The sequence below is a fragment of the Condylura cristata genome, unplaced genomic scaffold (genome assembly GCF_000260355.1).
Source record: "Condylura cristata isolate star-nosed mole 26May11 unplaced genomic scaffold, ConCri1.0 scaffold00007, whole genome shotgun sequence".
NCBI lineage: Eukaryota > Metazoa > Chordata > Mammalia > Eulipotyphla > Talpidae > Condylura > Condylura cristata.
This window is the reverse complement of record NW_004567108.1, coordinates 52,919,518-52,936,503: the sequence shown is the minus strand read 5'-3', so window position 1 is coordinate 52,936,503 and position 16,986 is coordinate 52,919,518. Positions and strand designations below refer to the sequence as shown.

The 16,986-nt window shown below is 33.5% G+C and overlaps 1 protein-coding gene across 1 annotated transcript in view; it reads right to left on the bottom strand.

Moving 5' to 3' along the window:
- Positions 1-16,986, bottom strand: part of HCN1 (hyperpolarization activated cyclic nucleotide gated potassium channel 1) — a 350,252-nt gene that overhangs the window by 24,326 nt on the left and 308,940 nt on the right. The window contains exon 13 of the mRNA XM_004678468.2: positions 11,412-11,652. Coding sequence (XP_004678525.1) covers positions 11,412-11,652 — 241 coding nt within the window. The remainder of the gene's footprint in view (positions 1-11,411; positions 11,653-16,986) is intronic.

The following is a 16,986-nucleotide window of genomic DNA, read 5'->3' as shown; positions in this document are numbered from 1 at the left end:
ACTGCTTGGTATACAACTTGGCATATAAGTTATGTCATTTAACCCAGTCAAGAAACATATGTTGTGGTTTGAGACATTTGTTTGCAGGTACAAGTTCCTTACTCTCATGAGCCTCACTTTTCAGAGGATATGGAAAACCTTAAGTATGGAAAATAAACAAGGTACAAGAATAGAATATGATAATCATAGGAATATTGGTGGCTCTGTCATTTTGATATGTAATCTAGTCATTTTTTTTTAAATTTGTTTTACTTCAGGGTTTTCCTTGTCCTCAGTTAAGAATATATATAAGTTTCTGGAGCTCTGATCTCCATTGCAAGTTTCTCACTGATATGCTCATACATAGTCTTTCCATACTGCTGATAAAGCAAATACTTGTCCAAATCCCTGCAGTTATGGCAATGCCAGTAGAGTTAATGATGGATCTTTTTTGAGAAGGCAAATCCACTACTGGAGCCCATTGGCAGAGTCAAAACCTGGGTGAGGGTCACTTCTTTCACAGAATAACCTTTTCCCTTTTCTGTGCATTTGCACCCCCTCCCTCTCTCTGGCTATTCCCAAGGTCTCAGGCACTTGGTTCAGGCACAAGTGTGTCAGTGAATGCAGGAAATGCAAAGAATTGAACTTTAAATCCAAGAAATCTTTGAAAATATCCATTGGGTTGAAAATGAAATTTCACCTCCCCTGGTACCATTTGCTTTTCTCATTTTCACTCTTCTTATGTCATTATAAACTTCTCACACTGAAGCTGGTGGGAATTATGTTTATTCTTAGGTATTCCTAAGCTCCTATAGGCTTATTTTAAAATCACATTTTGTTTCGTCATTTTTATTAGCTCTTTTCAGATTTTAGTTATTAAATATCTGTATTTTGGCTTCTGTTTTATTTCCATGGTCCCTAAGAAAAATCTCAAGATTGTTATTTGAAAATGTAGCCAAGACCAATTATCACAAGTTTCTCTCTCTCTCTCTCTCTCTCTCTCTCTCTCTCTTTTTTCATAGATTCAGTGAAGAAGGGGCTTGGCTTAAATATGTTCCAATTAATGGTGGCAGAGAAACTGGATTTTGTGACTTTTTCTAAACAATGCATATCTTCCAGCAAGGTACAAGTTTAATCGCAGACAAAAATATGGTAATTAGGACAGGTGAGTGAATCAGACATGTCCCATAAATCAGAAATGACCTAGGATCTGTTCAGCAGTACTCTATGATTCCCTTACACATCAGATATATTAGATACCACTGATTTCTAGTTTTCTCTGATAAATTCTTTTTATTCCTTTGAGGAGACAAACAAAAGGTGAATATAAGTTTCAAACAAATACAGTTAAGGAAACTTACAACAACAAAGGTTTTGGATAACTGCAAACTTTTATTGAATGACATTTAGTTTTTAAGGTGAAGAGTTATGACTAAGTTTTTTAATGTCCTTTCTTAATCTCTTAAATTAGAATCCATTGAAAAAGCTCAACATGTAAAATGATACTTTCAGAATGTATTTGTTCAAGTTTAGCTGTGTTTTCTAATTTAACTTGCTTAAAATTCTCTATATGAGATTATTTGCTTGGAGCACAAGCATTCTGTATTCCTATAATGCATATTATTCTTTACTGCATTATCTTCTTGTCCTTCCTAATTGATTTTACTGAATAACAAAAATATTCCATGAGCTTAATAAGTAGTTAATCTCCATCTATATAACACAATATCTTGGTAAAACTGTATATGCACAATGCAAGAAGTGACCTGGATTTTATGTGTAATATAACCCAAGATGTCAAATCAAAAAATTCAGACTCAAGAATGATCAACTGAAATAGTGCAAATCCCTTATTTATTCTGTACTATGCAACTATAGCTAGACTACCTTGGTACTAATAAGGCACTAAAGCCAAAAGCCAAGTCAAACCAAGAACAAGATTCTCAGAAACTAGGAATCAATCCTTCCCTAGATTACTCTCTTTACATCAGATTGGAAAAAAGGAAGCTATGTAAAAGGCAAGATATAAGATTATCCTTTTTCACTGGAAAATTGATAACAAAAATTTACCTATTTATGTAGACTCCTTAAATAGAAAACCTATCAGAAAGTACAAGTACAGACACTTATTTTGTAACCTCTCTTTCCCAACTATTATATAATAACAATAGATAGAAAATATCCATATAAAATGTTATTTGTACTTAAATAGTGTATCAATATTTCTAGTCTCTAGTTGAGGAAGAAAACACTGATAGTCTCTATAGTTATAAATACCATCAACATCAAGAAAATAGGAACTTTACTGTGCTCATTGTAAATCCTTAGCATCATATAAACAAATACTAACTGAATTTATAAATCACTATTGTACTATAAAATAAATTCAATTAAGATATCTAAAGTTATGTATTTAAAGAGTATGTATGTTTTCATTTTAACTAACACTCTTACTCATGATCAGTATGATTGTATAACTGTAAATGGCTGATAGTTGACCTGTAGCTTCAAAAATAATCACACATCTTTGGAACCCCCTATACCATTCTTTGGAGCAAATATATCTCAGTAAAAAGACTCAGAGTCTGCTATTAAAATATTAATTTGTTGTTGCTAGGGATGGATCCCTTGGGACATACAAATAAACTTTTTGAAACATTCTAGTATTTAAAACTTTCTAAGGATATTTTCTATATCCTATGAAACAAGTGATGACATGTAATTTAAAGTGACATATTTTTCTACTGCATTATCTTTTTGCTGAGCTATTCTGATCTGTAATTTTACTTTTCCCCTCTAAGTAATTCATCTATGGTGAACTGTCTCTATGGATAAAAGGACAAACCATTCTTAATTGGCGCATGCTTCCATTGGTAAATTTAAAAAAATTAGTAATAAATTGGAAGGGATTTGTTTGTGTCTTGGTTCATAATCCAATCTAAGAGGAAAGAAACTATGTTGCCAAAAGTGGTATATAAAGTAACATCATTGATAACAACTTGCAGAAAAAGCACCCTTACTTCCTCTCGCTACAAAGGACACTGGTCCAAATTTATAGTCTCACTCACTAATGTCTGTGACCCATACATCTCTCAGGCCTCTCTCTGATTTTCTAAGCAGATGAGATAATGCATTAGATCCCTTAACTCTAAATTTTACCAAAATAAAATTATTTTGAATAATTTAGTATTTTTGTAAAACATGTATTTTGTAAAACATTCTATTTCCCTTATTTGTGAATTAATATCAAAACAGTGTAGGTGATATATTTTTATGGTTATAGTAATCTAATATGGCATCATATGATAGATGCAAAATTACTTAGTGCACTGCCTGACACATGAAGCATTTATTGTTTGAAGAATCTGGACTTCGAATTCCAATAGTAGTCTTGCATGAGTGTGTGTATGCAGTTACAGTCACACATGTGTATATAAGGAAGATATTAACATTTTCATAGCTAACAACTTTAAATTTCAAAAGGCTTTCAAGATTATTTACTCTACCAGTCTCTGCCCTCCTCTCACACACATGATTTATATCGCTATTGAATTAAGACTAACACTGACTTAGAAGAATATACAAATTGGCAATCAGATTTTCCATCACTGCTTTACTCAACATGAACATTGAATCAATAGTGCCTCAGAAATGTATTATGTGTGTATTTGTTGTTTGTACATTACCAGCCTTTTGTTACTCCTTAGCAGCAAAGCACAGACATTGTGCCAGGCACCGTTCTAAGCACTTTAGATATGGTACATCAGTTAGTCCTTTAAGCAAGTCCAGTGAGACAGGCATTATTATTATCTTGATTTTACAGTTTTGGATAGGGATTTGGAGGAGATCATTGACTTTCTCAAAGCCAAGTTGCATAGCTAGTTGTAGTACCTACACTCTTATTCAGTATCTTCCTGCCACATTTCAAAGTTTCACAATCAGCCTCTGACATTTTCTTTCTTTCTTTTTTTTTTTCACTGTCTATGATATATTTATAGCTAATTTTGTCCACAACAACCCAACATTAAATGCCACTGGTCTCCATTTTTTCATATAGGTCTCTAAGATACTTTCCTAGGAAATATCTTTAGAGTTAATACCACAAACAATATACAGTCACCCTTCATATAGTATGTGAATGCTACTTTGGGCAAGGTGAAACTGTATATGTTTGAATAGCTATTGAAATAAGCAAACTGGAAAATATGAGGCACACTCAAACCCCCAATTCAACAGAATTAGAGCAGGGAGGTTCTACATAAGGTCTGTCTTAACAATCTCATTTAACAGATGATTATCCCAAACACTACAGATGGTATGTTAACATTCTCCTAGATGTTAAACAGTAGCCTGAGGACATGCATTTGAGTCCTAGCAACAGAAATGTGACTAGGATCATGCCCTGTGGATCTGGAGCACACTGTCACATTATGCTGTCCCCCAGTCCTTTTAATGTTTGTAACTAAAAATGGAATTTGAAATATTATGAGGGAATAAATCAAATAATAAAATGTTTTAGCTCCTCAGCTATAGCTGTTTAAATGGCACGTGGTGCAAAGTTTGGTAGGGTAGATTACAGATATAGTCCTATAATCTTAGTGATGTGAACCTTCACACTTGAAGGGAGGATCTAAATTTAAGAATAAATAAAACCTGGGTACAAAATAAATAGAGCAAGTGGAAGGCCAGATAGAGAAAGAGCAAGAGAGGTAGAGTTGAAATAAGGACACAGTGAGAAGCCAACCATCTGTCTACCAGCCATGATGCACGTAAAGTAACCACGGGACTCCACTGCCTTCCAAATGAACCTGTTCACAGTGGACTCCTCAGATTGCAAGCAGTGTGTATTGGAGTATTTATCATGTAGAGCTTAACTTTGTTTTCAACTCAAATTCCACAATGATAATTATATAGCAGGTTTCACAGCCATATCTATACATTCTTCTTAGCATAAAAATGTGACTTTGACCACTACACATGTTAATTGTTAATGCCTCAAAATACAGCACTTACTATTATTTACACAGAGAGATGGTCTTTAACTCATCTCACACCCAGGTGATATCATAGAATATAAGAGGTGAGCAGAGAGATAGTAAAAATAAACACTTAGAGAACTAAATACCTAGGAAAAAGCTTAACAGAGGTGTTAACAATAAAAAATATAAGACATTATTAAAAGGAATGAAATACAAAAAATGGAAAGATATTACCTGCTCACGGATTAGAACTTAACAATGTCAACAATGACCAATTTATGCAAAACAACATACATATTCAATGCAATCTTATCAGTGTTCCAAAGCAGTCAAGAAAGAAATAGGATAAATTTATGATTACTGAAATTCATAACATTTCACAAATGACCCAGAATAACTCACTATGACCCTGACGAAAAAAAAAAAAAAAAAAAAAAGGAAGATAGCCTCCCTGGTGGCACAAGAGGTTAAGGCTCAGCACTATCAAGCTATCTGCAGCCACTGAAGCACCAGTTTGATCACTGGAAAACAACATGGAAAACCAAACCTCTCCTGTTTCATCTGCTGCTGCATTTCAGACTACCTGCCTGTTCTTTGTCTATGGTAAATCTTCTTACTCCCACACTCTGGCCTGCACCCCAGCTCTTGAATGGGTAAATAAATAAAATAAATCTTAAAAAAGAAGAAGAAGAAGAATGGTGGTAGCACAATCCCAGACATGAAATTATAATAACAAACTACAGTATTCAAAGCAATATAGCTCTGGAACAAAAACAGATACATTGACACATGGGATAGACTTGAGAGTCCAGAAATAAACCTTCACATTCATGGACAGTTAAACTATGATGACGGAGCCAAGAATATACACTGGACAGAGGAAAGACTCTTCTAAAACTAGAGCTGGGGAACTTGGAAAGCCACATAGAAAACAATGAGATTAGTTCATGTCCTCATTCCTTACACAAAAAATATTTACTCAAAATGGTTTAAATACATGAGTAGACCTATAACTATTAAATACATTGAAAAAATAGGGAAAATCTCCATGATATTGGCTTCAGAGATATCTTTGTGGACTCTTCTCCAAGAGAAACAAAAGTAAATATAGGCAAGTAAGACTATATCAAATGAAAAAGCTTCTGCACCGTAAAAGAAGCTATCAGTAAAACAAAATAATACACAACACTGAATGGGAGAAAATATTTGCATGCCATACATATGAAAAAGAAAATATATAATGAAGTACAACTAACAAAATGAAAAATAATCCAGTTACAAAATGGACATGAAAGAAACTTTCCAAAAAGTTAGAAACTCCCAAAAAGACATACAGATGGCCAACAGGCACATGAAAATATATTCATCATGACTCATTGTCAGGAAAATGCACAAGAAGACCCCAAAGGGCTATCATTTCATACCTGTGAGAATAACCCAAACCAAAAAGACCAGGAATACCAAATGCTGGTGAGGATGTAGAGAAAAGGAACTTTTGTACAACAATTGATGGGAACAGAGACTGGTCCAATCCCTACTGGTCAATGATATGTCAGTTTCTCAAAATGTTAAAAATAGATCTACTGTATGATCTAACAATTCCATTCCTTGATATTTCCCCAATCAATATAAAAACAGTGATTCAAAAGAATGTATGCTCATTATAATTCTATTTGTAGTAGCAAAGTCATAGCAGCAATTTAAGTATGCAAAAACAAAGGAATGGCTCAGAAAGATGTGCAATGCATACACAATGGAATACTACTAAACTATCAGAAATGAATAAATAAACTTGCCATCTGCAATAACTTGGATGGAACTGGCAGGAGAAGTGACAAGCAAAATAAATCAAAAGAGAAAAATAACAACCATATGATTTCACTTACATGTAGTATATAGAAAAATAACACAATGGTCAGATAAAAGTGTTTAATAACAAACCATTGGAATTTCACTGTGTAATTGAGGCTACTGGATATAAGGGGCGGGACACGGTGATGAAGGAGCACAAGGGACTATGGTGGAGAACTCACCACACACTGTTGGGGGGTGGGTGTGCTATGGCAACTTGTGTCTGAGGATGTTGATCCCATGCCACTGAATTGTAGAGGATTTGTAAACTAATATTACCTCAAAAATAAAACTAGAACGCCAGCTCTTTACAGAGATGTACTGTCCTTGCACACTTTGAGTGAGCCTACTCAGACACAGTTCTCTCATTTTCCCTCCTAGACTCCACAAATGCTATGGCAGATGACAATGGTCCTTAAAGAAAGCATCACAACAAAATAATAGTTTGTACAACCTGTATACAGAGAACTCAAAGTACTTTACTAATGTTAGTTCATTCATCACACTCAGTTGTGAGGGAGGATGAACAGATTTCCCAAAGTAGGGCAAGAAGATCTTAGCAATGTTGGATTGAAGTTGTGGTAAGCCAAATGTGAGGTTGGAGAGCAAAAAACAAGAGCAGTGAAATAATTAACTTCAAAGGAATTTTGCTACATATCCATTACTAAATAAGTTTTTACCAAAAGACTAAGTCCAATGATTTATTTCACATTTATAACTCTGTTAAGAATTTATAGGAGAGGGCCTTCCTGATGGTGCAAGAGGTTAAGTTGTAGCATGATGAAGCTATTCAAAGCCACTGCAGCAATAGTTCTATACCCAGTCAGGGTGGTGACCCACAGGGCACAGCAGACCTCTCCTGTCTCATCCACTGCTCCCTTCAGCAGTGTATTTCAGTTGATCTGCCTGTTCTGCTCCCTTATTACCTCCTGTACCTCTAGCTTGTACCCCAGTTCTTCTATGCATAAATAAATAAATATTTTTTTAATAAGAACTTATAGGAGAAAATAAAGAAGAGCAGATATTACAGTTTTATGTGAAAATTTAAAAACAAATAGGTCGTTTACTAGATGTGAGTTTGATAACTGACTTAATATAAAATATTAAAGATGGCTTCAATAAAATTTAATACTACAAAAATTTAATTCATAAAAATGACACATCAGGGACTGTGATAAGGATGAGGACACAAATCAAAAAGAATATCCTCTGTAAGTCTAGGAGTATTTTAGCTGCATAAGCTTCCATACATCTTTTCTATAAACAATTCAAGTGAATCACAAAGAAAAGTTAGAGATGGAGAGACAATTAGGAAAACAGTGTAAATAACAATTTAAAAAAATCTCAAAGGTACAGAAAATGTAGTATAACTATTGAAATACAGATAAGAATATCTACCAGAATCCTTGGTGATGTTATAATAATAGTGTCACACAGAATCATCATTTCTATAGCATGTTTATATTAAGAACATTGACTGCAATAATCTATTATCTCACTTAATATTCATTCATATTAAAATTCTCATAAAATTATTTATTTCAATGGTCACATTCTAGACTTCATTATCATCAATAACTTAACCAATTCCAAAACCTTTATTCACACCATCACTTGGATTTCCAGTCAGTGGATTCTATATGTATTGTATATTCTACTTTTAACAGTTTTTTACTTCACAGAACCTCTGATATCATGTCCTATAACTTCTTCAATGTCTTTTCACATGGAACACAAGGGACATGATTTAGAGGAGCATCTGAATAAGAAGATTATCTGAGAAACAGGTGAAAGCACACTAGTATAGGAAGCCTCCTTTTCTAGGATCTTGGAAGAAAGGGATGGTGTGGGAAATGTGAGCTTGAAATTAATTAAGGGGTTCGCAAATAGCTAATGCAGATTTTCTCTAAGCACAAACCTTGAAGAACGTATCAATCAGGGAGATGGTTTTCTCTTATACTGCTCTTATCAGAGATCTATATCCTATATGTGGCCTGTCTTTTAGTTGTAAACACTTCCAAAGATAGTCTCTTGTGAACAACCTCAGGAACTCAAGAGGACTCAGAATTATAACAAGGACCTTTTAACTTTCTTCTTCCACTTTTATTTTTTGCCTCTCCCTCCTTTTCTGCTTTAGGAAAGGGAGAAAGATGACTTCAGATTGTTTTAATGTTCATCTTGATTTTTATACATTTTTCAGACATTCGCATTTAATTCTTTATTATGTCAAGATGCATCTATACTTGACTATAAAATCACAGAATTGTGAGGTAAGGATACCAATGGGGATTAATATCTCTCATCCAATGACTTAGCAAATCTTCAACTGCAGTTGTATATTATCTGGTACTTATAGGTGTTAGGAGATGGAAAACAAATCTGTTGGAGTTGTCTTATCATTACTGAAACAGTCAATTATCCTGGGAGCAATGAGTGAAGGAAAAAAAAAAAAACACTTGATTATTTTTTTCCTTCTGCTGTCTCCTTCTCCTCATAAATAAAATAACAAAGTTGTAAATTTATGATAAACAGATTCCTCAGAACTTTTATAAAATCAGCATGAACTTTTAGAAATATTTAATGTACTAGAGGTGGTGAAAACTAAGTAAATTACAGATCAACAGATGCTTCAGTCTTCTTAAAATAATGAATAGTCCCCATGGTAGGGGTTGCCTGTGGTTTTCCACATCTGTGGCTTTAAATTTAAAAATACTAGATTGTTAGTTATCTGACTAGATACATTTTTGGCATACTAATTTTAAAAATGCACATTAGTGATATGAAATACCTGTAGTCTTCTTGAGGTTGGAAAATGTTAGGCTAGATTAAGCAGCATTTAATACCAAGTATTTTATAATGACCACAACCATAGGAGTATTTTCCTCCCGACAGGCTTGTTTTGCATTACTATACTATACCATAAGAAAAAATTTCTGGTAAAGAAACCTAAGTGACTGACACAATTGAACACTTTGATGTGGAAAGACAAATTAAGGGGATGAGTAGATAGAGAAGTTAACAGTGAAACCTACTGATTAGAAAAGCAAGCTTTTCTTTAAAATGGCAAACTTCTGAAATCGATATATTATTTGTAATTTTAATGAGGTATACTAATGTTATTTTACCTTTTTCAGTTTATAATATGTTAATGATGTGATTGCCTTTAATAGGAGGGTCACACAGAACAGATGAAAAAAAAATTAAATAGCTTTAACAAATGATCATCTAAAAGGGCCACAGATAGCACAGGAGAAATCAATATTGTACAAAATGAAAACGATGGAGAATACACACACATACACAAAGCTATGGCTTTGCTAATATTTAAAATTTACATCCTAGAGAAGCCATTATGTTCTCTCTTTTTTTTTTTTAAGATTTTTTATTTATGCATACAGAACTGGCTACAAGCAGTGAGAGGATTCACCAGAGACAGAGTGGGGAGCAGAACAGGCAGATTGATGAGGCACACTGCTGAGGGGTGCAGGGGTGAGATAGGAGAAGTCTGCCATGCTGTGTGGGTCACCTCCCTGGTGGGGGATTGAACTCATGCTGAAGCAGCTGCGGCTAGCTTCCTAGTGCTGTGCTTCAACCCACTGTGCCACTACGGAGGGCCCATTATGCCCTCTTTTAGGAGGAACAGAGGATAAATACAGACTTTAGATTTGACTTCATTGTTAAGGTTGAAAGCTTATTTTTGTCCTTTTTCAAGTACACGATCTTGGTGAAATTGTTTAATTTCTCCAAGAAATTTAAAATCTAAAATTAGAAGTACAAACTACTCCTCAGGAGGAATTAAGAGCTCCAGAAACCCCTTGATCTACAAGCAAGACCCTTACTTCTGCAGGAACCAAACTTATAGCCTCATCATTCATCTGACCTAAGTTATGGGATCAGACTCAGGGACTTCATCTTCACCATCAGTCTTGCTCCTTGAGCTAACATTTCATCTTCTGCCTTTAGACTGGGATTTGAATCATCACTCCTCCTCCCTCAGTTCACAGGCTTTTTGAGTAAGGGTGAATTAACAGCACCAGCTTTCCTAGGTCTTCAGTTTGTATATGGCAGATAGGACCTGGCAGTCTCCATATTTGAAAAGACAAATTTCCATTAAAAAAACTCCATTTGGGTAGATGCATAACATTCTGTATCTCTGGAGATTTCTGACTAACTGGCTACTCAACTAGCAACCATCATTCCCAAGATACCTAGAGGGACCTAGTAACTAAGCCCTTGGCCATAGATGTAGAAAGCAACAATGCTGTCAATTGTGGGTACACATCCAAGCAGAACCTGCTCACTTTCTCTGTCCCCCTCTTCTCCCATGGCCATGTTAAATTGTAGTGGGGAGGATCTGTTTCTTTTGTATAAGAACAAAGTCTAGAAGATAGCAGACCAATAAAATATATAGAAGTAAATACATACAAATTGGACATATGACACTGAAGTGCAAAAACTCACTTTTTGACACCTTTGTCAGTGTTCAAATATTAGCCCATATTCAAACCAACACATCAACATTCTGACATCTCTAAACTTGTAATAAACATATCTTAAGCAACTTAGATTTCATCTTAGCTACATTTTTATTTTCCCACTGACCTCCAAAGTAGGAGCCATCTGTCAGCTTCATTTCTTTGCTGGATTTTGTGATGACACCAGCAACGCCATGTTGAATAAAATACATTTTTTTACCCACAGCTCCTTCTCGTATGATATAGTCTCCAGGTTGAAACACCTCAAATCTCAACTTGCTCAGCATGGCAGTCACAAAATTAGGATCTGCATTAGCAAACAGAGGCATTGTGGCCACTAGCTTCCGGCAGTTGAAGTTGACTATCTCCTAAAGGTGACAAGAATAAACAAATATTAAGAGTGAAATTAATCATTTCAGGAAGCAAATATTGCTGAAATTCAATGTGTGTGTGTGTATATATATATATATATATATATATATATAGCTAATTTATACTATACATATAGTATAACATTGGAATTTATATTTATAACCAAAAAACCTATGGATTCTAATAATGCATATTTCTTCAAAAGCAGAGATTATGTTTTAGTTTTATGTCAAGGTTTTCTATTCCCAGTGCCCGGTGTAATATAGGCATATCATAAGCATTCAAAAATATTAACAAAATACATACCAGTGTCATCTTTTTAGTAGTTTCATTATTATTTAAATAAAATCAGAACTAAAATATCCAAGAGCTTTCATCTTTTACCTTTTTTTTCATGAAGAAAAAAATCTGTCTTACTTCCTATTAGTTATGACATTATTGCTTCTGTGCTCTATTGTATTAATGAATCTTCCTTACACTTACTGACTGTAAATTTTTAACAAGGATTCAGTGGCCAAAGGCTTGTTGATGTTCTTTTCTCAACGCCATTCACATTAAAATAAAGACAATGGACAATGTTGAGAAAGGTGACATGAATAAGCTAATGTTATCATAATTTATCATGATAAATTCAATCTGTACAATAAACAAGAGAATTTGTCTTTCTAAAGCTTTTTGGATTTCCACTGGAAGTCTTGAACTGGAGAAAGACATTTTCCTTTTCTTGAATTGTGTTGTTGTTGTTTTTTAAATTGTTATTATTATTATTTCTGGATCAGGTCAATTCTAAATTAGAAAAATCTACATGTTTGACTCCAATCTGCAGATTCTGGTTCAGGTTAGACATGGTGCTATCTTTTCTGAACCATAGTAGGGATATGGGGCAAACTGTTTTTAAATTTGCAAGTTAGCATACAAACAATGGGAATGTGAATTTTGCCATTTCATACAAATTTTTTTTGGAGCTGAAATTGTAATTTTGCTTAAGACATAGAAACTGAAGTAATCTCTCCTACTAGGATGGAATAGGACTAAAAGACCTGGATGCAATAATAGAATCTGTGGTCTGAAATCACTGCCTTGAAGAAACAAGTGAAATATGACAGCATTATTCACACACGTTGTTCACTGGGTGGAAAGCATTTTTAAAAGTATAACACAGGTATAGTAAAGTGCAAAAATTTTAAGTGTACACAATCTTTCGAGTTTTTCAAAGTATGTGATCTTTATAATGACCCAGATCTACAGATAAGAACATTTTTCAGAGGTTTCCTCTTATACTTTCACTTCTCAGACATTTCAGCTTCTCTGACTTCTATCACTCTAAGTAGTTTTACTTCTTGGAATTAATAAAAACGGAATCCTACTGTTCTTTGGTCGTGATTCTTTTGCTCCTTATTATGTCAGTGTGATTCATCCATGTTATTGCAGGTGACAGTTTTTTCTCTTTTATTTTTATTTCAGGCTGCACTTCACTTCATGCCTTCATGCCAATGTTTATTCATGTTACTTTTCATGCCTTGTGGGTTGTTTCCAGTATTAGGCTAATGAAAGGAATCTGAGGTGAATATTCTTTAGGTGGCTTACACACTGATTTCTAGAGAATTTACCTAATGTTGGAATTGTGAGTAACAGGGTAGGCATATATTTAACCTTACTTATACAGCCTGCATTTTTCTAATTGTATTACTTTGCTTGCATGCCAGCAATATACGCAATATGTAAGTCTCATTTATCCTCCATTCTTGGCTAAATTTGATTTTAACACTCTTTTAACCACTAGTCAGTATGTAGATATATCTTATTTAATTAAAAAAATCTTTGTCATTGTGCTTTTAATTTAAATTTCCCCAATGACTAATATGTTGTTATGCATATTTTCAGAGGCTTAACAGTCCTGTTTGGTGTTTAGTCAATAATTTTTCTTCTTTTTCTGTTGTAAGAATACTTTTTACAATCTTGACATGAGTTCTTTGTTGGGATAGTAATCACAAATATATTCTCTCCATTTGTACTTGTCTTTGTACTCTGTATAGTAACTTATATTGTTATTGTTTGTTAGTAATTTATTTCCCAGTTTGTTTAATTTTATGACAATTAAGAACACAAGATATGGTATAGTTAGGAAATACTTATTAACCATATATCTGTGCTTTGGATAGTATATAATCTTGGGCCTTATAAAGGTTAAGCGATATCCAGTTTGGCTGGATATAAAACATTAATGGAATAGAAACCAGTATTACTTAGTCATAAAAAAGGAAATCCTGCCATTTGTGACAAGACAGATGGAACTTGATTGGCATGCTGTTAAGTAAAATAAATCAGACAAAAACAAATACTGTATGATCTCATTTATATGTGGCGTTGAAAAACACAAACTACAGAAATAGAGAACAGATTGATAACTGGCAGAAGTAGTGTATGTGTGGAAGGCAAATAGGTGAATGTGGTCAAAAAGTACAAACTCCAGTTAAAAGATAAAAACATCAGGGAATATAATGTCCAACATGATGACTAAAGTTAACAATACTACATTTCTTATTGAAACTTACTAAGAATAGATATAAACTTTGAGATAAAGGGCATTAAATAAGGATAACTGGAACAAAGGTATCAAGCCATTATGTTGTATATTTTAAATAAAATATATGTCAGTTGTATCTCAATAAATCTGAAAAAATATAATAGTGATATTTAAGGCTTTCACTAGCACTATAATACTTCATTGATAAGGATGACTGAATAAAGGTCCATTTCTGAAATACTTAGTTTTCATCCATTCTACATTATTTTATTCTACAAAATACATTTCTCAAAAGTTTTAAGCATTCTAGCTATAAATATAATTACTGTCGTTACACAAATGAATCATAGTCATCTTAAGACAGAGCTGCTGCTATATTGCTAAATTCTTACATCAACCATACCCTACATTTTTAGACTGCAGAACACATAGCAATCTCCTTCTAAGAACTTACATCACATATGTAGACAATCACATGACATTCAAAATAGTCAAATCTACATCAGGTGATACTTCATTATCTCAGCATCCTCTGAAAATATGCTGTTGATGTTGTTCTGATTTTTTTTCATTCAAATAATTGAATCAAAACCAAGTAATTTGATATGTTCAGAAATTTCTTTAAATCAGGGATAATTTTAATAATAAACATAATAAAACTGGAAAAATATTTATTGAGTTCTTGCTAGGTGCCAGGCATTGATTTGATGGTTTTACAATTTTAACTTACTTTATCTTCACAATAATATTATGTTATGTGTCTTATTACTATCCATTTAATAGATGACATTAAGTAATTCAGTAAGTAATTTGCAAGAGAAAGAACTATGGTTTTGGGGGTTTTGATGGATTCTGAAAAGCCACCTAACTGAACAAACCCTTAATCTCCACAACTCTAAAAATTTTGATGCTAGCTTAAAATTTGTTCTTTTGAATTTAACAAATTTTGAGAACCTCACATGTATAGTTGTTGAACATGAGGTAGCAGCTCACATGATGAATGTACACTTGACCGCTTTATTTCCTCCCAGCAATTGTTTTTGAAATTCTGCACTGGAATACTTTTACATGTGATATTCTCATTCTAGTTTGTTCATTTTTAAAATTCCAAATGTATTTAATATCTCACTGTATCACATACTAAGCCAACTGACTGGCTTTCTAAATCAACAGGCTTTGAGATCTTTGGACATTAAGTAATTCAGTAAGGCAAGGGTGTGCATGAACACAGAAGAAGACCAGCATTTCTTCCTGATACATTGTTCATAGAGGAGAATGTCACGATGTGCCTTTTACTTCCCCCATTTAAAAAAGTTGTCAATGGTTTGCCTTTTTCTTTTTTAACATAACTATGTAATTTTGGGAGTACCTCCTCATGACTCCATAGGGAACATGTCTCACTTACCCTCCACCAAAGCTCCTGAGTCACAACCCTGTCATCAACTTTCCCTTATTATTATCTCCTTTTAAGAAAAGTATTCAGCCACTGGCTTCTTCATTGATATCTCTGGTTCTCCTGTATTCTACCCAAAGGAACATTGCGATTTAACTTGACTACAAGTTCAAAATAAAAAAAATAGAATAACAGAGGAAGAGAACAAGATTTATTAATCACCCATTTTGAGAAGGTACTTCATGTTATGCCTCTTTTTCTCCTAGAGAAAAACAACCAAGGCATAAACTTGAATTTGGCTTTTATTTCCCCATATTTTGCCTAAACTTACCTCCTTGTATTTTGCAATTGTTAATGAAAAAAATCACTTTTAGTATAATTTCTAAATCTAAAACTACCCACTTGAGACCATTATCTATTTTTTTCCTTAAAATGTATCCCTCAGATTATTTCTATACTTTAGACCAATTTGAATGCCACATTTTATGGAGTGTAAATATTCTCAGAAAAAAACTGCTAAATGGAAAATAATAATGTGGGATTATTTAAAAATACCTAATTCTAATTAATTGTATACATAGTGCTGATCTTGTATTATATGATTCAACTGCTATGAAAATATAGGTGCTTTTGCTTTAACATGTCATCAAAAGAATTTTGAAAATCAGAAAAATATTTCTTATATGCAAAACTAATATAAATTTAATTTCATTTATCAACACTCATTTCCATGTCAGATAAATAAGACTTGTTTCCTCTGCTCCTCAAATAAGTGTAAAAAGTAAATATAAAAGAAGATAAATGAGATTTTGAAGTATAACTAGATGATTTGGAATGATACTGAAAACAAGCATCATGTACGACATGAACAATCTCCTCTAATAGCTCCATGGTGCTGCCACAAATGGGGAGGGTAATAATAGGGTATTGTGCCTGGATTTAAGTAAAAATCCACTAATAAAAAAAAAGTACTGAAAACCTGAGCCTAAAAGATTACTAATGAAAACTGTTTTTTGTTTGTTTGTTTGTTTGTTTTGTGATAGAAAGTATTAGGGGTTATAGGTTCATTCCTCTACAGATGTATATTTTCACATTATGTCCACCACCAAAGCCCCAGTAAGCCTTCAACCTGCTCCTGGTCCCCTCAGTCCCTCAGTTTTGCAGTCAGATATCAAAGGTTTGTTATCACTTTGGTTGTGTACAGTGCTTTGTTTTGTTTCTCTACATTCCACATATAAATTAAATTACCTGATATGTGTCTTTCTCCTTCTGACTTATTTTGCTTAATGAAGGTTTGAATGGGCTTTGGATGGTGGCTGTGAAATTGTTGAAGTCATATGTAAACAAGTGTATAGTGAATGTGTTTTTATTTGAGATAGATAAAAGCTTTCACTAGATTAGCAAAAGAAC